General features: G+C 43.6%; 1 protein-coding gene and 1 long non-coding RNA gene across 4 annotated transcripts in view; one reads left to right on the forward strand and one right to left on the reverse strand.

Moving 5' to 3' along the window:
- card11 (caspase recruitment domain family member 11) overlaps positions 1 to 5351 on the forward strand; it is a 224257-nt gene extending 218906 nt beyond the window's left edge. For all 3 annotated transcript variants that reach the window (XM_033041134.1, XM_033041137.1, XM_033041135.1), the window contains one exon: positions 4981 to 5351. In XM_033041134.1, coding sequence (XP_032897025.1) covers positions 4981 to 5188 — 208 coding nt within the window. In that variant the 3' untranslated portion in view covers positions 5189 to 5351. The remainder of the gene's footprint in view (positions 1 to 4980) is intronic.
- Positions 5352 to 15897: 10546 nt separating this feature from the next.
- LOC116985487 lies at positions 15898 to 25372 on the reverse strand. The gene is made up of 3 exons (XR_004415285.1): positions 25361 to 25372; positions 22332 to 22334; positions 15898 to 16024 (listed from the first exon to the last, which is right to left on the reverse strand). It is a non-coding gene; the product is annotated as an uncharacterized LOC116985487 (long non-coding RNA).
- Between the last annotated feature and the right edge of the window lie 786 nt (positions 25373 to 26158).

Here is a 26158-nt window from a genome sequence, read left to right on the forward strand (position 1 = left end):
GAATCACCAATGCTGCAGGATTTATCTGATTGGCCTGGGACTGATTTGGATGACAAAGTCCTGATTTGACTGGCTTGGTCTGTGGACATCTCATAGTTAAAAATCCATTGGTTAAAATAACAATTGGTGAAAACTGTTTGGGAATTTGCCAAAATGTTTAAGAAAGAACTGCAGATGCTGGAAAAATCGTTGGTAGACAAAAATGCTGGAGAAACTCAGCGGGTGAGGCAGCATCTGTGGAGCGAAGGCGTTTCTCCAGCATTTTTGTCTAGCTGGGAACTAGACAAATGTCATTTTATTCCCCCTTCATACAAGGTTCATAAAGTTATAATGGGGACAGAAGCAATTGCAGGTCTGGTAAACCAATCTGAAACTGGGGGCAATCACATTTCGAGAGGCGTTGGAACAGAATCAAACCAAAAGCAGAACAGCAGCACAGAAATCGTGCAGTTGTTTCAACACATCTGGTTTACTTAAATAGGTCTTTTTTTTTAAAAGGCATATTCTGGTCTGGGTGACAGGGAGCGTTGGAGTAACCAGGCAAGTCAGGCAGCATCTCTGGAGAACATGGATCAGCGACGTTTCGGGTCAAAACCCTTCTTCAGTCTGAGGAAGGATCCTGACCCGAAATGTCACCTGTCCACGTTCTCCAGAGATGCTGCATGGTCTGCTGAAACACTCCAGCACTCCGTCCTTTTTGTGTATTAACCAGCATCTGCAGTTCCTTGTTTCTATATTCTGGTTGATTTGAGAATTCCACAATAGCTGATTTTAAGCTTTTTTTCCATCAAACTACAATTAAATGTTTACAAAATGCAGAAATCCTTTTTTTTTTTAAATATTTTTATTAGAAACATGTATACAAATAGTAGTAAGCAACAATTTAATTACAGATTTCTTACATAGCTTCACTATTTAAATTTTTTTTAAAGAATAAAGTTAAAGAGGGAAAAAGATAAGATAAATTATAAACTAATAGAGAAAAAGAAGATGAAAAAAAATATTACAAATAACAAGATTGTGAAGATAGATCCAGGAGATGTTAAGTATAATTGTTCATCCAGTCCCAAACCTGATTTTGTGTTAAACCAATTCACTTTTTAAAGAATTCAATAAATTCAATGATCAGCAAAACTCAGTCAAGTGTCTAGAGCTTTAATTGTCATTTGTGTACTGAAAACTGAATAATTAAATTCTTACTTGAAGCAGAGTTACAGGTCTGTAGAAACAGTACTCATTGGCAACACAATAAACTAAAGAAAGTTCAATACATTTAAAAACAAATAAACCGAATATTAATGCAAAAGAAAAGCCCAAAGTTCCTAGTACGACCCAAGACAGTTTGTCATTCAGATTTTAGTTAGTGTTTTGTTGTGGTCAAGAGCCTGATGGTTGTTGGGAAGAAGCTGTTCTTCGTGGAGGTTTTTGCTGGAACAGACTCAAAATGTCGGAGTAACTCAGTGAGGACAGGCAGCATCTTGGGTCTCGACCCGAAACGTCACCCATTCCTTCTCTCCGGAGATGCTGCCTGTCCTCACTGAGTTACTCCGACATTTTGTGTCCATCTTCGTTTTGCACCAGCATCTGCAGTTCCTACAACAGTGTTTGCTGGAAGTTTGTTTCAGAAAATCTATGCAAAGGTAACTAAAGGTTTATAGGCTAGTCGTGACGTAAAGGCCTATACCTGCAACAACCAGGTTCAGGAATAGCTACTTCCCCACAGCCATCAGGCTATTAAACCTGGCTCGGACAAAACTCTGATTATTAATAACCAATTATCTGTTATTTGCACTTTATCATTTTAATTATTCATGTGTGTGTATATATTTATACAATGGTATATGGACACATTGATCTGTTTTGTAGTAAATGCCTACTATGTTCTGTGTGCTGAAGCAAAGCAAGAATTTCATTGTCCTATCAGGGACACATGACAATAATCTCACTTGAACTTGAAGGCAGCCACGACAAGCACTTAAAATATCACACAATGTCACATTATTGGGCTGGGGAAGTGTATTGAATGAGTTTAGGCGGGGCTTTTCCAAACTAGTTTCCTGTCTGCTCAGTATGAAGACATTGTGGCTAACACTTGCAGCGTAGGTCTCTGGCGATAAGTTCTATAAAGAAAATGAGATGTTTTTTACAACGGAATTGACAGCAATGTTGAGCATTAACTGAGATGTATTCAACATCCTCCATGGCGAGTTGAACGCAAACAGTGTAGGAAACTGAACCTACGTCCCACTAGCTAACCCATCTCATCACTGGCTTCAATCATGCTTCCAAAGCAACAGTTCAATAGGTTTAGGTGTCCGAAGAAGGATCTCGACCCGAAACATCACCCATTCCTTCTCTCCAGGGATGCTGCCTGTCCCGCTGAGTTACTCCATCATTTTGTGTCTATCGATAGGTTTAGGTTTCTTTTAGGAAACACTTTTTCACACAGAGAGTTGTGAGTCTGTGGAATTCTCTGCCTCAGAGGGCGGTGGAGGCTGGTTCTCTGGATACTTTCAAGAGAGAGCTAGATAGGGCTTAAAGATAGCGGAGTCAGGGGATATGGGGAGAAGGCAGGAACGGGGTACTGATTGTGGATGATCAGCCATAATCACATTGAATGGCGGTGCTGGCTTGAAGGGCCGAATGGCCTACTCCTCCAGCTATTGTCTATTGTCTTTGTTTTGTTCGTTATCCAACCAGATCAGATATATCATACGTAGATGCAAGCAGTTCAAACTCAAGTACAATAGATAGAACGAAGGGGAAGATACAGAGAGCAGAATATTGTGGACATCCAGATAAAATTTGAACAAGAGTTAGTGAGGATTCACATTCCTGTCGGACTATAATAGAGAGTAAAAGAGGTAAATTAATCTGTGTGATACAATACGCTGGGACTTCATCCCAGTACAGAAAATGCTGGAGTAACTCCACGGGTCAGGCAGTATCCCAGGCCATGAAACATGAATAGGTGACATTTCTGGTCAGGACCCTTCTTTAGACTGATTGTGGAGGGAGTGGAGAGCTAGAAGAGGGGAGGGGTAGGACAAAACATGGTCGGTGAAAGATAAGGAGGGTTTTTGATCGGCAGGTGGTTGGACAAGAGGTGATTTTTTTTTAAAAAGGTGTCGGACAAATGATTGAAAAGTTGCATATTGTGAAGCCGGATGATTGAGTGTAGATGGAAGGGGAGGGGCACAAGAGGTGCAAGTCTAGGTGGGGGCACAGGAAGGGGAGGAAATGAGTGGTGTCTGACCCGAGAATGTTACTCCAGCACATTGTGTCTTTTTTTTTTTCAAACAAATATCTGCAGTTCCTTGTTTCTTCATCGCATCACGAATTGGTAGAATTTAGATTTAACATTTTGGATGTGGGGGGGGAAGCTGATTTTCAAAGGTACAAACGTATAGTTAACCCTGAAGGGAATGTCTGACCTACTCAAATAAGAATGATTAGTGGATTGTCTACAAAAGATATAGTGGGTGAAATTTAAATTCTGGAAAATATCAATAAATAGCCTTGTGGACGACACACTTGGGAAGGAAGTTATTACTTTCACATTCCTACCAGTTAAAGGAGCAGAAAGTCATCATAGTTGAAGTGCTGCCATTTATGAGAACAGGAGGCCATTGCTTTAGCTGACAGGTAATAAACAGGTGGGAATACAAGCTTTAACAAGAGGGGCTTAAAATTAAAAGGCGATGGCAAACTTTGTAATTCATAAGACATAGGAGCAGAACTAGGCCAGATACTGCCTAACCCGCTGAGTTACTCCAGCACTTTGTGTCTACCTGCCACTAAAAGTTCAAAAGTTCATGAGCAGAATTAGGCAATTTGTCCCATCGAGTCTACTCCACCATTCAATCCTGGACTGATCTATCTTTCCCTCTCAACCCCATCCCCTGCCTTCACCCCATAACCTTTGACACCCGTACTAATCAAGAAATTGTCCATCTCCACTTTAAAAATACCCAATGACTTGGCCTCCACTGCCGTCTGTGGCAATGAATTCCACAGATTCACCACCCTCTGACTAAAGAAATTCAGTCTCATCTCTATTCTAAAGATACGTCCTTTTATTCTGAGGCTGCGCCCTCTGGTCCTAGACTCTCCCACTACTGGAAACATCCTCCCCAACATCATTTCTTAATTGACCAGGCTGAGGATCAGAGTTGAACAAATGGTGGAACTCTAGGCTTTGAGTCAGAATGTTGTGTTCTGAGTAAAATGTGAAGCTGACATTTCTATGATGTAATGGCAAGGGGCAATGAGAAAAACTGGGGCGGGTTCAGAACAGAGAACTTCTATTGAACATGTTGACAGTTTACATGTTGATAGAAACATAGAAACATAGAAACATAGAAAATAGGCGCAGGAGTAGGCCATTCGGCCGTTCGAGCCTGCACCGCCATTCAATATGATCATGGCTGATCATCCAACTCAGTATCCTGTACCTGCCTTCTCTACATACCCCCTGATCCCTTTAGCCACAAGGGCCACATCTAACTCCCTCTTAAATATAGCCAATGAACTGGCCTCAACTACCTTCTGCAGGAGAGAATTCCAGAGATTCACCACTCTCTGTGTGAAAAAAGTTTTCCTCATCTCAGTCCTAAAAGATTTCCCCCTTATCCTTAAACTGTGACAAACTGTGTTTGATTCTGAAACAAAACTGGAAACATTCATTACAAAGGTTCAGGTGCTGTCTGTGTGGAGTTTGCATGTTCTCTCTGTGACCGCGTGGGTTTCCTCCGGGTGCTCTGGTTTCATCCCACATTCCAAAGATGTGTAAGTTAATTGGCTCTCTGTAGAATTCCCCATAATGTGTAGGGAGTGGATGAGAAAGTGGGACAACATAAAACTAGTATGAATGGGTGATCGATGGTCGGCATGGACTCAGTGGGCCGAAGGGCCCTGTTTCCATGCCGCATCTCTAAACTAAACTGAGCTAAAAGCTAGAATGATTCTCTCTTGTTTCAGGCGGTTGCCCGCAAAACCAGACAGTGGCGAGGAAGAGCTGTTGAAAAGCTGCCGCTCGAACGAGAGTGAACTGGAGGCCCTCCCCTGCCTGTACGTCACGGTGGAGTCTGAGTGCTGGAGTAGCATCAAGGACCTCATTAAAATCATCAAAGAGAGAATTGCTGAAGAGCAGAAGAAGACAATTTGGATCGAGCAAGATCAGCTCTAGAAAATGACCACATAATAGCGAGCTCCAGGACATGAGCCGGCGGTGAAGCACATATACACACACACAGACAGACAGACAGACACACGCACGCACGCACGCACACACGTACACACACACACACACACACACACACACACACACACACACACACACACACACACACACACACACACGCACGTACGCACGCACACACGTACACACACACACACACACACACACACACACACACACACACACACACACGTACACACACACACACACGTGCACACACACACACACACGTACACGTGCACACACACACACACACACACACACACACGTACACGTGCACACACACACACACACACGTGTACACACACACACACGTGTACACACACACGCACACACACACGTGTACACACACACACACGTGTACACACACACCGCGTGGACTTACCAGGTGCAAATGAACACTTGGAGAAGTGGTGGGTGGGCGGGCAGCCACAGAATGATGCTTCATGACAAACGCTTGACTCATCTCATTGGTCATGCAGCCCAGAGACTGATGCCCAGAGCAATACATGCTGTTTAAAAATTGCAGGTTTCAAGAAGTCTCAGTCAAAACGTTTTATCATTCCGCTGTGGATGGAGGTAACCAAGGCTGTACTTAACTTGCTGAGGAAGAATATCACGCAGTGGTCTTATGTTTAATCCCCGGCGTGTGCTTACCACTTATAATGAGTTTTACACTTTACTCTGAGTTTTTCCTGCATCCAAAGCCAAGGAAGGCAGATGGGAAGTCGGCCCTACAGATGCTACTAGCCCCACGCCTGATACTAATATATGTAGAAACAAGGAGGTGCAGATGCAGGTTTGAAGAACCATGTCTGAAGAAGGGTCCCGACCAGAAATGTCACCCATCCTTTTTCTCCATAGATACTGCCTAACTCGCTGAGTTACTCCAGCACTTTGTGTCTACCTGCCACTAAAAGTTCAAAAGTTCATGAGCAGAATTAGGCCATTTGGCCCATCGAGTCTGCTCCGCCATTCGTTGAACAATTTTTCCCTCTCAGCCCCATTCTCCTGCCTTCTCCGCACACCGTTTGACATCCTTCCCAATCAAGAACCTGTCAGTCTCCATTTTAAAAATGCCTAATGACTTGGCCTCCACTGCCATCTGTGGCAATAAATCCCACAGGTTCACCACCTTCTGGCTAAAGAAATTCCTCCTCATCTTCCTTCTAGAGGCACGTCCTTTTATTCTGAGGCTGTCTGTGGCCTCTGGCACGGCAAAATCACAAACACTTACTGAGTAAGAAGTTCATCGTTTTGCAATCTCAAGTCGTGTAGCCAATCTGATCCTTGCGGTCATCTATTTTATTAAGAAAATACAAAGCAAGAAATACAAATTTGGTGATCCTTCCATGCAGATTTCCCAAGCTCCAGCTGTTTAATGTGTGATCCCATACTGTCAATTGTATTTACCTCTAGTCACAGCGGGTGACTATCAAAAAATATTTTTCTTAAGGTTGAGGCAATTATGATACGTTTTAACTTTTTGCCACATCCCACTTCCTGGTATTGACTCATATTAAGAAAATTATCTATAGTCACAGTGCATTATCTCTCCAATCTGTGGTCTACCACCCAATTTGTCTTTCCACCCCACCCTTTCCCAACGCTACCCCTACTCTGCCCCCCCCGCCCCTATCTCCTCCCCTCCCCGTGCCCCACCTGGTCACACCCATTTCCCCCCTCCCCCCTACATCCCTCCTCTAGCATCACAATTCTCATTTTCAATCCTTTTAGATGCATAGATACATAGACAATAAGTGCAGGAGTAGGCCATTCGGCCCTTCGAGCCAGCACTGCCATTCAATGTGATCATGGCTGATCATCCACAATCAGTACCCCGTTCCTGCCTTCTCCCCATACCCCTTGATTCCGCTATCCCTAAGAGCTCCATCTAACTCTCTTTTGAATGCATCCAGTGAATCGGCCTCCACTGCCTTCTGAGGCAGAGAATTCCACAGATTCACAATTCTCTGTGTGAAAAAAGTTTTTCCTCATCTCAGTTCTAAATGGCTTACCCCTTATTCTTAAACTGTGTCCCCTGGTTCTGGATTTCCCCCAACATCGGGAACATGTTTCCTGCATCTAGCGTGTCCAAACCCTTAATAATTTTATATGTTTCTATAAGAAATCCTCTCATCCTTCCAAATTCCAGTGACTACAAGCCCAGTTGCTCCATTCTTTCATCATATGACAGTCCTGCCATCCCGGGAATTAACCTCGTGAACCTACGCTGCACTCCCTCAATAGCAAGAATGTCCTTCGTCAAATTAGGAGACCAAAACTGCACGTAATACTCCAGGTGTGGTCTCACCAGGGCCCTGTAAAACTGCAGAAGGACCTCTTTGCTCCTACACTCAACTCCTCTCCTTATGAAGGCCGACATGCCATTAGCTTTCTTCACTGCCTGTTGTACCTGAATGCTTACTTTCAGTGACTGATGTACAAGGACACCCAGTTCTCATTGTACTTCCCCTTTTCCTAACCTGATACCATTCAGATAATAATCTGCCTTCCCGTTCTTGCCTCTAAAGTGCATAACCTCGCATTTATCCACATTATACTGCATCTGCCATGCATCTGCCCACTCATCTAACCTGTCCAAGTCACTCTGCATCCTCATAGCATCCTCTTCACAGTTCACACTGCCACCCAGCTTTGTGTCATCTGCAAATTTGCTAATGTTACTTTTAATTCCTTCATCTAAATCATTAATGTATGTATATCGTAAATAGCAGCGGTCCCAGCACCAAGCCTTGCGGTACTCCATTAGTCACTGCCTGCCAGTCTGAAAGGGACCCGTTAATCCCTACTCTTTGTTTCCTGTCTGTCAACCAATTTTCTATCCATGTCAATACTCTACCACCAATACCATGTGCTCTAATTTTCCCCACCACTGATGTTAAGCTAACTGGTCTATAATTCCCTGCTTTCTCTCTCCCTCCTTTCTTGAAAAGTGGGATAACATTAGCTACCCTCCAATCCACAGGAACTAATTCAGAATCTATAGAACATTGGAAAATGATCACCAATGCGTCCACAATTTCTAGAGCCACATCCTTGAAGAACCCGGGGATGCAGACCATCAGGCCCTGGGGATTTATCAGCCTTCAGTAGTCCCATCAGTCTACACAACACAATTTCCTGACTAATATGAATTTCCTTCAGTTCCTCCGTCACCCTAGGTCCTCTGTCCCCTAGTACATCTGGGAGATTGTTTGTGTCTTCTTTAGTGAAGACAGAACCAAAGCAGCCTGTTCAACTCAGCTGCCATTTCCTTGTTCCCCATAATAAATTCACCTGTTCCGGTCTTCAAGGGACCCACATTTGTCTTAACTATTTTTTTTCTCTTCACATACCTAAAGAAGCTTTGTATTCTTGGCTAGCTTGACTTCATATTTCATCTTTTCTTCCCGTATTGCCTTTTTATTTGATCTTTAAAAGTTCCCCAGTCCTCTGGCTTCCCGCTCATCTTTGCAATGTTATACGTTTTCTCTTTTATTTCCATACTGTCCTTGACTTCCCTTGTCAGCCACGGTCGCCTCTTACTCGCCTTAGAATCTTTCTTCCTCTTTGGAATGAAATGATCCTGCATCTTCTGGATTATTCCCAGAAATACCTGCCATTGTTATTCCAATGTCATGCCTGCTAGGGTCCCTTTCCAGTCAACTTTGGCCAGCTCCTCCCTCGTGCCAACATAGTCCCCTTTGTTCAACTGTAATACTGACACTTCCGATTTTACCTTCTCCCTCTCAAATTGCAGATTAAAACATCATATTATGGTCACTAGCTCCTAATGGTTCCTTTACCTTGAGTTCCCTTATCAAATCCGGTTCATTATACAACACTAAATCCAGAATTGCCTTCTCCCTGGTAGGCTCCAGTACAAGCTGCTCTAAGAATCCAACTCGGAGGCACTCTACAAACGCCCTTTCTTGGGGTCCAGTACCAATCTGATTTTCCCAGTCTACCTGCATGTTGAAATCTCCCATAACCACCGTAGAATTACCTTTGTTACCTGCTCACACCTTCTGTCGTTTCATCTCTGGCCTTTGTCCAACCATCAGTCTTTCAATCTCCGCTCAACAACCAATTACCTGCCCAGCTTTGGCCTGCCCTGCCTCTTTTCCACCTTTCTTCCCAATTTCCCTCCCCCCCCCCACCCCCCTAACAATCAGTCTGAAGAAAGATCCCAACCTGAAACGTCACCTATCCATTTTCTCCAGAGTTGCTGCCTGACCAGCTGAGTTACTCCAGCACTTTGTTTTTTCTATAAACCGGCATCTGCAGTTCCTTATTTCTACAACTCTGCCTTTACTTATATAGTCACAAGGTTATTCTTGACTTCACTCTTATTGACTCCTTTCTCTACAGATGCTGGGACCTGTATCAGAAACACTGAAACCACAAATGCATACAGTTTTGTTGGACCCAACAGAAATATATGGAAAGGTCCACTTTTTTGCCACAGAAAGACTGATGGGTAGTGAAATAACATGACCACAGGGTTTTCTAATTCTACATTTTGTTAATTAGTAAATCATAGCCATATAGCATGGAAACGAGCCTTTTGGCCCAACTTGCTCTTGCCAAGTTGCCCTATCTACACTAGTCCCATCTGCCTTTGTTTGGCCCATATCCCTCTAAACCTTTCCGATCCACGTGCCTGTCCAAATGTCCAAAAAATAAGTGTTCATTTTTTACTTCATACTTTTGTACTTTGCAACATCTGTGTGTGGATACAAAGAACTGCAGATGCTGGTTTACAAAGAAAAGACACAAAGTGCTGGAGTAACTCAGTGGGTCAGGCAGCATCTCTGGAGAACATGGGTGGAAGGGTTCCCGACTGTAATGCCTCCTGCCCACGTTCTCTAGGGATGCTGCCTGACCTGGTGATTTACTCCAGTATTTTGTGTCAAAATCTGAGCACATGTGCTTACTTTCGATAATTATTGTCATGTGTACCGAGGTACAGTGGAGAGCTCTCTTGTGGTGTGCTACCCAGTCAGCAGAAAGACTATATACGTGATTACAATCAAGCCGTCCACAGTGTATAGATACAGGATAAAGGGAATAACGTTTAGTGCAAGATAAAGTTCGATTAAAGATGGCGTAGTTATAGTGAGAAATGCTGCTGTGGAGGAGAGGTTTAAAAGAGTGGAGCGACTGTAATGAATGATTGCAGATCCACTTACGACCTGCACGCAGAGACTCCTAGCTTTGGTATCATCTTAGGCAGGAAGCTGGCAGGGATTGTGCTGCCTGTGTACCCTGTGCGAAGTCCAAAATCTTTTTTTGCATTAGTTATGTGCTGGCTAGTAGTTCCGGACTAGAGTAATCGCAAAACTGATTGTGGTCAGACATTAACTTACCTGTGAATTGTTCTTGTTTAGTTTTCGTTTTAGTTTTAGAGTTACAGCACGGAAACAGGCCCTTCGGCCCACCGGGTCTGCGCTGACCAGCGATCCCCAGACATTAACACTATCCGACACCCACTAGGGACAATTTTTACCAAACCAATTAACCTTCAAGCCTGTTTCCGTCTTTGGAGTGTGGGAGGAAACCGAAGATCTCGGAGAAAATCCACGCAGGTCGCGGGGAGAACGTACAAACTCCGTACAGACGTTAATGTCTGGGGATCGCTGGTCAGACGGCACCCGTCTATACGGAGTTTGTACGTTCTCCCCGCGACCTGCGTGGATTTTCTCCGAGATCTTCGGGTGCCGTCTGTACGGAGTTTGTACGTTCTCTCCGCGACCTGCGCGGATTTTCTCCGAGATCGTCGGTTTCCTCCCACGCTCAGGATCGACCCCGGGTCTCCGGCGCTGCATTCGCTGCAAGGCGGCAACTCTCCCGCTGCGCCACAGTGCCCGTTATTGAAAGCATTGTCTTTGTTTTTTACACTTTTGGTACCAGTAGGTTGTACGATTACAAATTTAAGATGTAAAATGTGCGTGTTTGAGTGTCGGACGGGTGAGTAACGCAACACGACAAATGGCCTGAGAGTGTTGACATTTCCTTGGCAAATCCCAATGTAGCGACAACTCTGAGATGAATGTAATTTCAACGCGTGTCAAAACTGCCAGAGGCAGCATTGTCACTCAGTGTCATCCGCCAGTCGGTGGGTACGGGTCATATTCCATCTCTGTGGGAACCGTGCAGTGTCTTGCATGACGACAGTTTATGAAGGTGATAAGGGCTGACATTTTAGCGATCAGCTTATTAGCCCACACTTGGCAGTAGTCGTTACTTTTGATTCTTTTGCCCTTTGTGTTTTTTCTCTTTAAACAGAAATACAAAATGAGATGGCTGTATTAAAATTAAAATTCCTGGCCTGCTCCACACGTCCATGGTTCCAGTCATCTCCTTTAATCTGTTCCTGGGTCGTAGCAGTGTTGAAGATGCAAGGAACTGCAGGTGCTGGACTCTTCAGCAAAACACAATGTGCTGAAGGCACATGGTGGGTCAGGCAGCATCTGTGGAGGCGACGTTTCACATCGGGAGCCTTTGTCCACTCATCTCCCAAAACCAATTTCCTCATTTATCTTTTATCCCTCTTCTTACTCCTCCCCCCTGTCCACTCCCACCTCTCCTCCTCCCTCTGTGGCGTTGCATGTGTCATTTTTCCCTTATCTAACACCTTTTTCCTTCTGGCCGTGCTTTGTCACTTACTCCACCCATTTGCCACTTACCCCCTCCTCACCTGTATCCACCTATCACTTGCCAAGCTTTGTCCCATCCCCATTCTACAATCAGTGTGAAGAAGGTTCCTGACCCGTAAACATCACCTGCTGATTCCTTGCACCAATGCTGCCCGACCCGTTAAATCCTCCAACACTTTGTGTTTTGCTCATGACTTCAGCATCTGCAGTTGCTCGTATCTCCTTCTTAGGAAAGACTCAACTTGCCTCATTGGAACAATAATCAGTCTGCTGAATATTCTCTCACTTTTTTTGCTGTCCCAGTGTGTGTGTTTTTTATATAGTACAGCATGAGGCCTTCTCTCCAGACATGAATGTAAGCAAGAACAACAGAATTTTTGTAGCAATTTTATTTGTGAAGTAAATATGTTTCTACGTAAATGTCCATTAATAAATGAATGTTAAGGAAATATGTTTTTTGTTTAAAAAAAAGAGTTATTTAAAAGATTTCTCACATGTGATGTTAAATAATGTGACTGTCCTTGTGTTCGCTCAAGTGATTGGATTGTACCGTAGTCCGTCAGTTTTAGTGAATCATTTCACGTTAAGCGAAAGTATTGATTTGAGATTGTGCCACATGTAATCCCATGACCATACCCTGCAACCCTCCGTCTGAGTCTGAAGAAGGGTCTCGACCCCGAACGTCACCCATTCCTACCATCCAGAGATGCTGCCTGTCCCACTGAGTTACTCCAGCATTTTGTGTCCACCTTCCATGACTGCTGGGTATCTAGCTCCACAACTTTTTGTTACTTTTAAGAAGCTTCTTAAAAACTACCTCTTGAACCAAGCTCATGGTTAACTGGCCTGGTGTTACCTGATACACCTCAGTGTCAACCTTTGTTGATGCTCTTGTCAATTGTCTTGGAATGTTTTAACTGTGTTAAAGGCACTATATAAATGGAGTTGATATTATTGTAATTTATAGTAATTTTGTATTAATAGTTAAAATAATTTGCAAGGCTTAGTAATAGACATTTTTGAAATAAAACGATGTCAAAAATTAATTAAAATGTTCTTAAAGCGTCCAAATGTTGCAGTCTTGTGTGTCTAAAGCCTATTTGCATTGACAAATAATGGTAACACTATTAGCTTTAATGTCACGAAAGGAACATGCAAGACCAAGATAGAGTGGACATGAAAAGGATGTTCCTAGTAATGGGAGTTTAGAACCAGAGGGCACAGCCTCAAAATAAAAGGATGTACCTTTAGAATGGAGATGAGGAGGAATTTCTTTAGCCAGTGGTGGTGAATCTGCGGAATTTGTAGATGGCTATGGAGGCTAAGACATCAGGTATTTTTAAAGCTGATAGTGATGGGTTTTGATTAGTAAGGGTGTCACAGGTTATGGAGAGAAGGTAAAAGAATGAGAGGGAAAAATAGATCAGCCGAATGGCAGAGTAGATTTGATAGGCTGAGTGGCCTAATTCTGCTCCTATGACTTATGGTTTTGTATCCACTGGGATAGAAACTACTCCGATACCTCAAACTTCCCGTTTCTTCATCCAGTGACCCGTTAATCATTTCAGGGTGAACTACAAAACAGCTGACCAGTATGTTTCTCTTCTCTACTCATCGAACAATTCTAATCCCAGGGTTTGGATGTATAATCCTTCAAATAACAATACTATGAAAACCTAGCTCCAACTATGTACAGCACAGTAACATGCCCTTCAGCCCAACTCATCCGATGTACATGTACTCCTAGATCCGTGCTGCTCAATAATATTCCCCAGGGTCCTGCCGCTCAGTGATGATCCTGCCCTGCTTTGACTTCTCAAACAGCAACACCACAAACTTTTTCAAATTAAATCTGCCATTCCTTGCCCCAGTAGCCCAGCTGATCAAAATCCCTCTGTAATTCTTCATAGCCATCGTCACCGAGTATGATATCACCTATTTTAGTGTCATCTGCAAACTTACTAACCATGCCTTGTACATTCTCATCCAAATCGCTGATCCAGACGACAAACAGCAATGGGCTCAACACCAATCCCTGAGGCATGCTGATAGTCACAGATCTCCAGTCCGAAAAACACCCTTCCTCAGCCACCCTCTGATACCTTGCATGAAGCCAACTAGCTCTCCCTGGATCCCTAACGATCTAACCTTCTAGAGGATCCTACTATTGGAAACCTTATCAAAGTATCTTGAACTACGTTGCCACTTGAAAAAGCTCTCCCAAAGTCTGGATATTTATCATTCTTCCATTCACGGAAGTAGGGAAAATGGGAGAACCCATTGTAACAATTTAAGGTGATTCATTTTTTATTATCGAGACCTGATAATCCATTAGCCATGAGATCAAGAACAAGTGGTTTTAGTATTTTAGTTTTAGAAATACAACACGGAAACAGGCCCTTTGGCCCACCATGCCCATGCTGACCATTAATCACACGTACACCAGTTCTATGTTAAGTAAGTAAGTTTATTGGCCAACTATTCACATACAAGGAATTTGCCTTGGTGCTCCGCCCACAAGTAACAACATGACATACAGTGACAGTTACGAATGACTCAGAAAACACTAAACAATAATAATAAGACATTAATGATAAAACACCATTGATCAAGCATGTGAACCAACAAAATACCAGATCAAAGGGAGGCTACAGATTTTTGGACCTACACACTTTTGACCACTTTTGTGACCAACACACGTCTTTGGAGTGTGGGAGGAAGACGGAGCAGGATCGAAATCCAAGCAGGGTCCCTGTTGTTGTAAGGCAACAACTCTACCGCTGCACTGCTGTGCTGCACACACACACACACACAAGTAAAGGCAGCACAAACTGGCCTTTTGGCTCCTCACACATGCCAATAGATCATAGGCAATCCATTAGATACATGGAACTGTTATTGGACACATGCCAGATATCCTCAGTCTCCTAATGAAGTCGAGGCCTTCTTGGCTGTTGCATCACTGTGGTTGAGAGGGACATGTCTGGCATTATAGAACAATGGTGTACTCAGACTGGGGGGGGGGGGCAGTTCACCACAATATAGCACTGGGTACATGGCTAAAGGTGGCAGATCTGTCATTGTAACACATTAGTGCTCAGTCCAAGTGTGGGGAGATTAGTCAGTATATGACATTGGGATATAATTCAGTTGGTCACAGGTCTACAAATGTATATCATTCAGGCAAGTGCATGTCTGTCACTGCCATTCCAGACCTCTAAAGCCACAATGGCCTGAATGACCACGTCTGCCCCAGCCTCCCTCACACAAATTTCTTTGGCTGGAGGTGGAAGGGTGGACACACTCTCGAGCAATCCCATACAAACCTGGTGCTATAAAGGACAATGGTTACTGCGGCGACCCAGGAAGGAAATGTATACCGTTCCTTGACTTGGAAACGGGAAACCATTGCCCTTCAAAATATGAAGCTATCTTAAAAAATAATAATTTAGCTTTAATGTTGTTCTTCTGAATAACTAACCACCTTTCAAGTATGCCTCTGAATGAGTTGGCCCACACTTTGTGGTTTGTAGTGAACACATTTCTGGAACGGTTGATGGCAGACCTTGTATTGTCATTTCTTTTGCTCATTGATATCATTTTCACACTGAGAGTTGTGAATCTATGGAATTCTCTGCATGCGGTGGAGGCCGGATATCTGGAAACTTTCAAGAGAGAGCTAGATAGGGCTCTTGAAGATAGCGGAGTCAGGGGATATGGGGAGAAGGCAGGAATGGGGTACTGATTGTGGATGATCAGCCATGATCACATTGAATGACGGTGCTGGCTCGAAGGGCCGAATGGCCTCCTCCTGCACCTATTGTCTATTGTCTATTGCCTCCCTCTTTGTGGCCCTTGGAGTCTAGAGTACATTGTTGTAACACTACACATAACCTGCCCCTTACAGTTGGAATACATAGCTGGCAATCCTAAATATAGTCGTTTAGTTTAGAGATACAGCAGAGAAACAGCACAGCCTTCAGCCCACGCTGACCATCAATCACCCCGTTCACACTAGTTCTATGTTATCCTACTTTCTCATCCACTCCCTACACACTAGATATAAGTCACAGAGGGCCAATAAACCAACAATCTCACACGTCTTTGCGGATGTGGGAGGAAACTCACGTGGTTACCGGGAGAACGTGCAAACCCTGCACAGGCAGCACCCGAGGCCAGGATTACAGAACAGTGGTCTGTGGCGCTGGGAGGCAGCGACTCTAACAACTGTCCCATACAGGACAAGCTGGAGATTAAGGTAGAAATTGACTTATTATAAGCAAACTACATGTAAAATAACACTAATTAATTACTTTCAAAACGAAAGGATTGAAGTGTAAGAAGGAACTGCAGATGCTGGATTAAAACCGAAGATAGACACAAGAAGCTGGAGTAACTCAGCGGGACAGGCGGCATCTCCGGAGAGAAGGAATGGGTGACGTATATATAACAGAGATAGGTGCAAGGTTAACTCTCAGTATAATTGCAATATAAGCAACAATTTAGTGACTGTGTACAAATTAGAATTTTTTTTAGAATTGAGTGGATGTAGTTAATTTTCTAAGCCCAAAGTGCTGATTGTTATTTGAAATATGCTGCCTTTGTATTGAAATAATTTATCTTCATAATTAAAAATGGATTATAAGTGTAATTTAGTGGTCTGGTATAATCCCATGGTGATTTCAGCTTCAAGCACAAGGAGGCATTTCAGTCTATTGTGGCTCTCCTGACTAGCAATCCAATAATTCCTTGCTCCTCATTTCCCCATGTCCCTGTACTTCCCCCATTCAAGTACTGATCTACTTTGAATCTGCCTCCAATATATCTTTCGGGCAAGACCGTTCAGATTCCAGCAACCTTTGTGCTTAGTTGTATCTTTAAATGTGACAGTCATCTTAAGTCTGTGTCGCTTGGTTAACATCTGTCCTTGGAAATGGCTCCTCTTTAGGAGCTAAGGAGGTCCTTCAGCAGTTGTACAGGCCCCTGGTGAGACCACATCTGGAGTATTGTGTGCAGTTTTGGTCACCTTGGCTATTGAGGCAGTGCAGCGTAGGTTCACGAGGTTAATCCCCAGCATGGCGGGGCTGGCATATGAGGAAAGATTGGAAAGACAGGGCTTGTATTCACTGGAATTTAGAAGGATGAGAGGATATCTTATAGAAACGTATACAATTATAAAAGGACTGGACAAGCTAGATGCAGGAAAAACGTTCCCAATGTTGGGCGAGTCCAGAACCAGGGCCCATGGTGAATTTGTGTAATTCTCTGCCACAGAAGGCAGTAAAGGCCAATTCATTGGATGAATTTAAAAGAGAGATAGATAGAGCTCTAGGGGCTAGCAGAATCAAGGGATATGGGGAGAAGGCAGGCACGGGTTACTGATTGTGGATGATCAGCCATGATCACAATGAATGGTGGTGCTGGCTCGAAGGGCCAAATGGCCTCCCCCTGCACCTATTTTCTATGTTTCTATGTTTATCAATGCAATCAAAAAGATGAATATTAACATCTCCAACAAATCTCCGTAGTGCCAAAACAGAAGTGTGAGTCTGAAGAAGTGCCTCGACCCGAAACATCACGTATCCATGTTCTCCAGAGATGCTGCCTGAGCTGCTGAGGTACTCCAGCACCATGTGTCCTTTTGTGTATTAACCAGCATAGGATGGCCGAGTTTGCCTCATAGGCTGTGGGCCGAGCATCAAAAATGTGTCTAGAAATCAGTTTTCGTGACCCAAGTCACCGAACTACATGAAATTGTCCACAGATTTAGATGAAATATAATTGAGAAGGAAGTCATAACTCGTCATTGCCAAACGTTGCACATTAATTAATTAAATTAATTAGAAAATTAGATTGGGAAAGTAAGCGTCATCTAGTGGCCAATGCCCATATTACATGATGGGCAGCCTATTTCCATGTTGCAGTCCATTTAAACTATATATTATACCTATATATATATATATATATATATACATATATATATATATATTAATGGCAGTGGAGACCATCCCCTGTGGAGGGTCAGGCAGAGGCTACAAAAAAAAACATCTCATAGTCATCGGCGAATCGGCCGCTTTTTAATTGAGACCGTGGCTTCACTATGTTAAATACATAGGCCCCACGATCGGAGCACTTTTTCCCAGTAAGTTATCGCAGGCAGCTCCAAGATTAGATGGTTAAGACTTATTACTCTACAACAAGCTGGCATTAGTGAAAATGGTTAATTTACCTTGTTATTGATATATATAGTTTAGGCCCTCAACTTCATGAATGAATGAATAAGTGAATGAGTGAAGGAATGAATGAATGAAGGAATGAATGAGTGAATGAGTGAATGAATGAGTGAATGAATGAAGGAATGAATGAGTGAGTGAGTGAATGAATGAGTGAATGTACAGCCTCCAAATCTCATTTTTCACATTATAAAGGGTGCAATTAAATTAATTAAAGTCCATACAGATTAATTTTCATAAATTCAGACTTTAGATCTTACCTTTCAGTTTTAATTTAATTCACAAAGTCTCACAACTTTGTGTTACAGCACCTCAGCAGGGACTTTGCTTTCAAGACTTTCTTCCACTTCTATCCACTTAGCTGCACATTCTTCAGACTTCTTAATGCTTTTCTCACTAAATTCAATTACCCAGCTGCAAGTTTCCACGACAAAGAACCTTCATCGGAATCTCCAGTAAAACAGGCATCAGTAGAGGCACTCTTAGCCATGTTGTGTGCTAGCCTGAAGCAAAGCGCGTGATTGGCCAACTGGCAGACAACTCAATGTTAAACGTGCTTTGATTGGACTAAAAATACCCGAAATTTTTCTGTTTTTTCGCTAATTTAATAATAATGTGTAAGTCTTGTTCATGACGAGTTTCAGGGGTGATTTATATAATAATTTTACACAATATGTGAAAATTTAATGTAGTTCTGTGACTTGGGTCACAAAACACTGGAATAAAGCTCCTCGGCCCACAGCCTACACTCCTGCTAAATGCAATGGGCTGACGTGTAGTACACAACGGAACGGAACGTGGGCCTTTTATTTCATCCATTTCAGTAACCCGACCCGACCCAACCCGACTCGCAGAGTAATCAACGTTGCGGGGTGACAGTTTGTGTTAATAAATTATAATTCTGAAAATGAGGAGAAGATTTTCCCCAAATAACTTTTATTTTTACGAGGATGTTTCCATAACCGGCTTCCGTCTCCGCACTAGTATCTTTGCTCCGCTACGGGATCTTTGGTGCGGAGACGGAAGCCGGTTATGTAAATGGAGCCGAAAATTACCCATGAATCTGCCCATGACCGTACTACTTCTTTTTCGTCGAGTGATCTATCTTGCTCGCTGTAGGGTCTTTGGTTAGAGGTATCATCTGATAAAGTGAAGGTCCCCCCCCTATAACCCTATTGAACGATAGAATATCTGTGTACAAACTATATTCAATTATAACTGTTCGCGAGGCTCAAGAATCTACTACAAAATTAAATGAACACACTGGGATTCTAGGATGTGCATCTACTGCCCTCTGTTGGTCAAACCCATCTAAATCCGATATAAATTATTTACAATGTCGTCACGTCTGACAGGAACAAAAATAAATATGTTTTTCAAGCTCAGGAAAACAGGAGCCCATTTCCATTATACAGCTATATTTTAATTCAGAGTAGAGTCATTATTCTCAGCCTGCTCCTGCTGTCAGTGTTAACGGACAGCCACGTTGTTTAGAGTGGCAGTCCTTTCACCAACGTCGCTTTATAGTTTCAGGTGATTTTACTTTGCAGAGAATGGATTGTATTCTCCGAAAAAAAATTACCAGATAAATCAGCCATTAGCTGACAATGTCAGTACAATTCCCTTTTATTTAACACTTCTCTGCCCGGTTTTCTGCTCCCGATAAGGGTTCAAACATTCCACTGGGTCCACACGGAACGAAGCCATTTGGTGCAAAGTGCCCAGGCTTATTAGTGAGTTCAGAGATGCAGCATGGAAACAGGCCCTTCGGCCCACCCAGTTCATGCTGACCCGCTCGCACGAGTTCCGCGTCATTATACTTTCTCATCCACTCCCTACGCACTAGAGGTGATTTACGGAGGCAAATTAACCTACAAACTTGTACGTCCTTAGGACGTGGGAGGAAACGGGAGCACCTGGAGGAAACCCACGCGGTCACAGGGAGAACGTGCAAACTCCACACAGGCAGCATGCAGGATCAGGGTTAAACCGGGTCTCTGGTGCCGTGAGTCAGCAGCTCGACCACTGCGCCACTGTATGATCCGGTTAAGATGTGCCGGTTTGGGGCTAATTGGTCTCTGTAAATTTTCCCTAGTGTTCAGGGAGTGGATTAGAAAGTGGGATAGCATTGAACTAGTGTGAATGGGTGATCAGTGGTTGGCATAGACTTGTTGGGCCGAAAGGCCTGCATCCATGTTGTATCTCTAAATGAAGCTATGGTGAAGTATTGTTTCCCCAGGATGGGGGGAAATCAAGAACTAGAGGGCATAGGTTAAGGTGAGAGGGAAAAGAGGGGCAACTTTTCCACTCAGAGGATGGTGGGTGCGTAGAACGAGCTGCCAAAGGAAGTTATTGAGGCAGCATTTAAGAGACACATGAACAAGTTCACGGATAGGTAAGCCTTAGAGAGATATAGGCCAATGGCAGGCAAATGGTACGAGCTTAGATAGGACATCTTGTTCGGCATGGATGAGTTGGGCTGAAAGATATATTTCAGTGCTGTATAACTATAAAGACTAACATAACCAATGAAATAAACTGCTGAACATTACTCCTAACTGATGAATTCTTTAAAAGCCAAGTTTCTCTTCACTTATCAAATCAGTCGTGCCTTTTCTAATGATTCAATGTCATTTTATAGTCAATGATTGATAACTGGAATATTCTATTCTATTAAACTGCGTAGTTTCCTGATTCATACCAGAAACACTTTATTAAATGCAAATCACCTCAAGACACTTTAACCATATAACCATATAACAATTACAGCACGGAAACAGGTCATCTCGGCCCTACAAGTCCGTGCCGAACAACTTTTTTCCCTTAGTCCCACCTGCCTGCACTCATACCATAACCCTCCATTCCCTTCTCATCCATATGCCTATCCAATTTATTTTTAAATGATACCAACGAACCTGCCGCCACCACTTCCACTGGAAGCTCATTCCACACCGCTACCACTCTCTGAGTAAAGAAGTTCCCCCTCATGTTACCCCTAAACTTCTGTCCCTTAATTCTGAAGTCATGTCCTCTTGTTTGAATCTTCCCTATTCTCAAAGGGAAAAGCTTGATCACATCAACTCTGTCTATCCCTCTCATCATTTTAAAGACCTCTATCAAGTCCCCCCTTAACCTTCTGCGCTCCAGAGAATAAAGACCTGGATTTGTGGTGAAAGACTCCAGAAAAGCACAAGATTGTACTTACTCCATTTCTCCCCCTCTCTATCCTCTTCTGCCCACTATCTTGATGTTTGGAAATAAATTAAGCAACTGAATCAATCAATCAATCAATCAATCAATCAATCCTTTATTGTCATCTTGCAAAGCAACAATTGTACCGTGCAAAATGAGAAGACGTTTCCCAGGGAATACCGGAGCATCGCACATAAAACGTAAACATTTCACACATAATAACAGTAAAAACAATCCAGTCCCTGATGAAACAGTATAAATAATTAAAAGCAGGTAAAACAGCAACATTAAAATACAGTAAAAACAGTCATTAAAATGTCCAGGGCAGCTGATTTGAGTGGCAAGAATAAGAACAAATAAGCAGGAAATAGATAAACAAGTCTGAAGAAGCAGAGATGGGGGGGGGGGGGAAGAAAGCTAAAAGAGTGGAGGGGCAGGACAAAGCCTGATAAGTCATGACCGTCACCTGTCCACGTTCTCCAGGGATGCTGCCTGTCCCACTCAGTCACTCAGTAAACTTTGTGCCTTTCCTAAACTTTACTGTTACTCCTTTAAGAAGCTTCTTCTTCTTCATTTCGTGTCCGTCTTGTTACAAATGGTGACCTCGCTGTTATCGTCCGTCCTGAAAAGGACACAAGCTTCCAGTGACAATCAGTGTGAGCCGTCACTTGTCGCAGTAGATGGTGGTGGTAGCAGAATTAGCTCAGGATACTTCCAGTCTCCAGCCCCGCCACGTGGGGCCCAGAAGCTCCTTAAAATTAGCTTATTAATTTCCCTTGATATGTGGTTCAACGTTAATTTTTTAATTTGTTAATGCTTCTATACGATGCACCGTCGACATTTTTACCGGCTACAAAAGGGCACAAAGGTGCTGGGGTAACTCAGCGGGCCAGGCAGCATCTCTGGAGAACATGGAGAGGTGACATTTCGGGTCAGGACATTGCTTCCGACTCTCGACCCGAAACGTCACCTATCCACCCACATTCTCCAGAGATGCTGCTTGACCCGCTGAGTTACTCCAGCACTTTGTATCTATCTTTGGTGTTAACCAGCAGCATTTTTATTGGTACATCATGGAAGTGGCCATGGAGACTAAATTTTCCATCATCTTCAAACACTTTCCACACCACGAGATAACTTAGCTTTTAAATTAGACCTGCCTTCCACAAAACAATCCCAAATCATCTTTAAAGCAATAGATTTATTCTCATTCCTTTATGAAAAATGTTCCTCTTGTCTCTCCAAGGCCACTCACCCTCTGGCCCACTTCAATCTGTGGCTATTAATTGGTCTCGCCTTGTGAAGACATTGATCATAATAAAATATGGTGCTAAAATAAATTGTCTCTGATCGCCTCATGATTTAAAGCCTTTCTCTGACACCAGCCCAACTTGCCCATTATTCAATTTGTTCTTCCTGTAAGAATTGCAAAATGATCTGCCAGCAACCTATTGTGGTTAACCATTTCCATTAGAACATTCCTTTCAATTACATATCGACCCATGTCAAAAGTTCTGAGCAAACCACAGAACAATTCTCATTAAGATGAACAACCCGCCATTGAAGGAGGAGCATTAACCTGGTACTTGCCGCTTTGTGGCAGAGAAACTGTTCTTTGCTCTTTTGCCGTTACGACCTTACGGGCGGCACGGTGGCGCAGCAGTAGAGTTGCTGCCTCACAGCGCCAGAGACCCGGGTTCGATCCCGACTACCGTTGCTGTCTGTACGGAGTTTGCACGTTCTCCCTGTGTGGGTTTTTTTCCCAGGTGCTCCTGTTTCCTCCCACAAAGATGTGCAGGTTTGTAGGTTAATTGGCTTTGGTAAAAATTTGTAAATTGTCCTGTTTCCATGCTGAATCTCTAAACTAAACTAGTAACCTAGTCTGATGTTGTTCCAGTGAATCCTTTACTCCCTCAGTACTTAGTAAACGTCAGCATTTCCGAGATGCACTCCCACAATACGACTGAGTGATGTGGACAGTTCCAGCTCTCGCTATTCCAACAGTTTCTTCCTGACTACAAGTGGTGTCTGTACGGAGTTTGTACATTCTCTGAAATCTAGTCAGTGTTTAGATTTAGTTTCGTTGAGAGATACAGCGTGGAAACAGGTCCTTCGGCCCAATGAGTCCACGCCGACCAGTGATCCCCGTTAGACTAGTGGTTTCTTTAACCTGCTGGTGTCACCAGCCCGGAATGATCTAGGGTTCTTCTTAGTAACTGCTTAGTCAAAGAGGACACCACACCGGGACCATAAACGCCATTTCCCACTGTCAGCCTCGTAGCCTTCTCTTTACCCATCCTCCGTACACTCATCACCAATCCCCAAATCCTATATTTTGCTTTAATTCCCCTCTTTCCCCTCCCCTCATCCCCTTCCACCCATATCCCTCACCACCCCACACCTGGCAGCATGTTCTAGGGACTCACCACCATTTGTGTAAAGAAGCTGCCCTCTGGTATTTGGCTTTTCCATCCTGGGAACTAGGTTTTGACTGTCTATCTGATCTACGCCTCTCATAATTTTATATACTTCTATCTGGTCCAGAGCTCTATCTTGAATCTAATCGAGACTAAACATTGATCCAGTGACTAACTCGAGCAAAAACTGGTAATAATAGAAGATGCACAAAGCCCACAGGCTGGGATATATCAGTCATCATGTAACAGAATAATGCATAAAGACTGTGGTTGCTGATCATAATCACCAGGTATCAGTGACCATAATCAATGAATATTGACAAAGGTGAAAAGGACAAGATTAAGTATTATTGATCTTGCCCTAAAAGCCTCCAGCTTTTACAGTCGAAACTAATTAGCCTGAAATGTTGAACAAATTGAGAGACAAAAGGCAGCCTCGTTGTCCAATCCTTTCGTCTTGTTTAGAGATACAGTCTGGAAGCAGGCCCTTCAGCCCATCGAGACCATGTCAACTATCCACTACCTGTACACACTAGTTCTATGTCATGTACCACTTTCACATCCACTCCCTACTACAAGATGCAATTTACAGGGGCAATTAACGTACAAGCCAGCACGTCTGGAGTGTGGGAGGAAACCGGAGCGCCCGGAGGAAACCCACGCAGGTCAAGGGGGAACGTGCAAACTCCACACAGACAGCACCCGAGGTCAGGATCGAACCCGGTTCATTGGCACAGTGAGGCAGCAGCTCTACTGGCTTTTACCCAACACTTTTTCAAATGGGTGGAGCCAGCAGCAAGTAAACGGCCACCTCAGGCAGATATTTAATGACCGTATCACTATATCACTGATATGTAATGACTGTATCTGCACTTCACTTCCTAGGGCTCAGGTACGCAGGATGCCAAAGGTTCATTGCACCTCCATCTGAGGTTGCCAGGCAATGACAAGTCTACCAGAGGTCAGATAAAGGACACGGGGCTGTTGAGGTGAGCGAGCGCAGTCACGGCATTTCTCATTTTAGTTTTGTTTACTTTATTGTCACGTGTACCAAGGTACAGTGGAAGCTTGTTGCCGCGTGCTATCCCAGTCAGTGGAAATACTGTTTGATTACAACCAAGCCATCCACAGTGTTCAGTGTGTTAACCTGCTTATTCTTTTTCTTTTTCTCATATCTCTTTTTTCCACTTATGTGTCTAGAAGTTGCTCTGCATGAGCTTATGAACATGGCCGTGTATCTCCTATATATCCAAGCCCACCAGCAAAATCAAGGTCATGTCCCAGTCACTCCATCGTCTCCCCTCTCCCATCGGGCAAGAGGTAAAGAAGTGTGAAAACACACACCTCCAGATTCAGGGAAGAAGGGTCTCGACCCAAAACATCACTCATTCCTCCCCAGAGATGCTGCCTGTCCTGCTAAGTTAAAGCCCAGTCCCACTGTACGAGTTCATTCAAGTGCTCTCCGAGTTTAAAAAAAAATCAAACTCGTGGTAAGCACGTAGAATGAACGTAGCGGGTACGTCGGAGCTCGGGGACGCCTCTTGGCGGCTCGTAACGCTAACGGCAGGTGCTCGGGAAGACTCGTGAAGATTTTTCAACATGTTGAAAAATGTCCACGAGAGCCCAGAGTACCTACGAGCGGCCATTACCGAGCGGGGCAAACTCGGGAGAACTCTTGAATTAACTTGTACAGTGGGACAGTTTCTTCCCAGCTGTAATCAGGAAATTGAACCGTCCTTTCACCAACTAGAGACCGGTCCTAAGCTACTATCTACCTCACTGGAGACCCTCGGACTATCTTTAATTGGACTTTATCTTGCACTAAACATTATTCCCTTTATCCTGTATCTGTACACTGTGGAGAACATGATTGTAATCATGTATAGTCTTGGATAGCACGCAACAATAGATTTTCACTGTACCTCAGTACACGTGACAATAAACTAAACTGCAAAAAGTGATAAAACTGGCCAAAATCCAGTTTGCTATGGACATGCAGAATGAAATACTAAAGGGCAGGATTAGTCTCAACTCAACAAGACTGGTCTCAGCACAGCACAGCTGCTAACACAACATAGTGCAGCAGTCACGGGAGATTAGCTCTTAAAGGCACACTGCTCATGGCTCCCAAATGGCAAGACACACGTTACGGCTGACATGAGATCAAGCTCCAAGGTGGGGACATGAAACTAAATCAGAAATCAGAGGTTTAGAGCGATATGTGGCGAAAAGGGACCAGCTTAGATGGGGATCTTGGTCGGCATGGATGAGTTGGGCCGAAGGGCCTGTTCCCATGCTGCATTAGCCTCTATGTTCAGATTGGAAAGAAATATAATACAGAGTGATTGAGCCTCCGCAACCTAGTATAGGGAAGGTATATAGGGATATGGATCAAACACAGACAGCTTAGATGGG

The sequence above is a fragment of the Amblyraja radiata genome, chromosome 22 (assembly GCF_010909765.2).
Source record: "Amblyraja radiata isolate CabotCenter1 chromosome 22, sAmbRad1.1.pri, whole genome shotgun sequence".
Taxonomy (NCBI): domain Eukaryota; kingdom Metazoa; phylum Chordata; class Chondrichthyes; order Rajiformes; family Rajidae; genus Amblyraja; species Amblyraja radiata.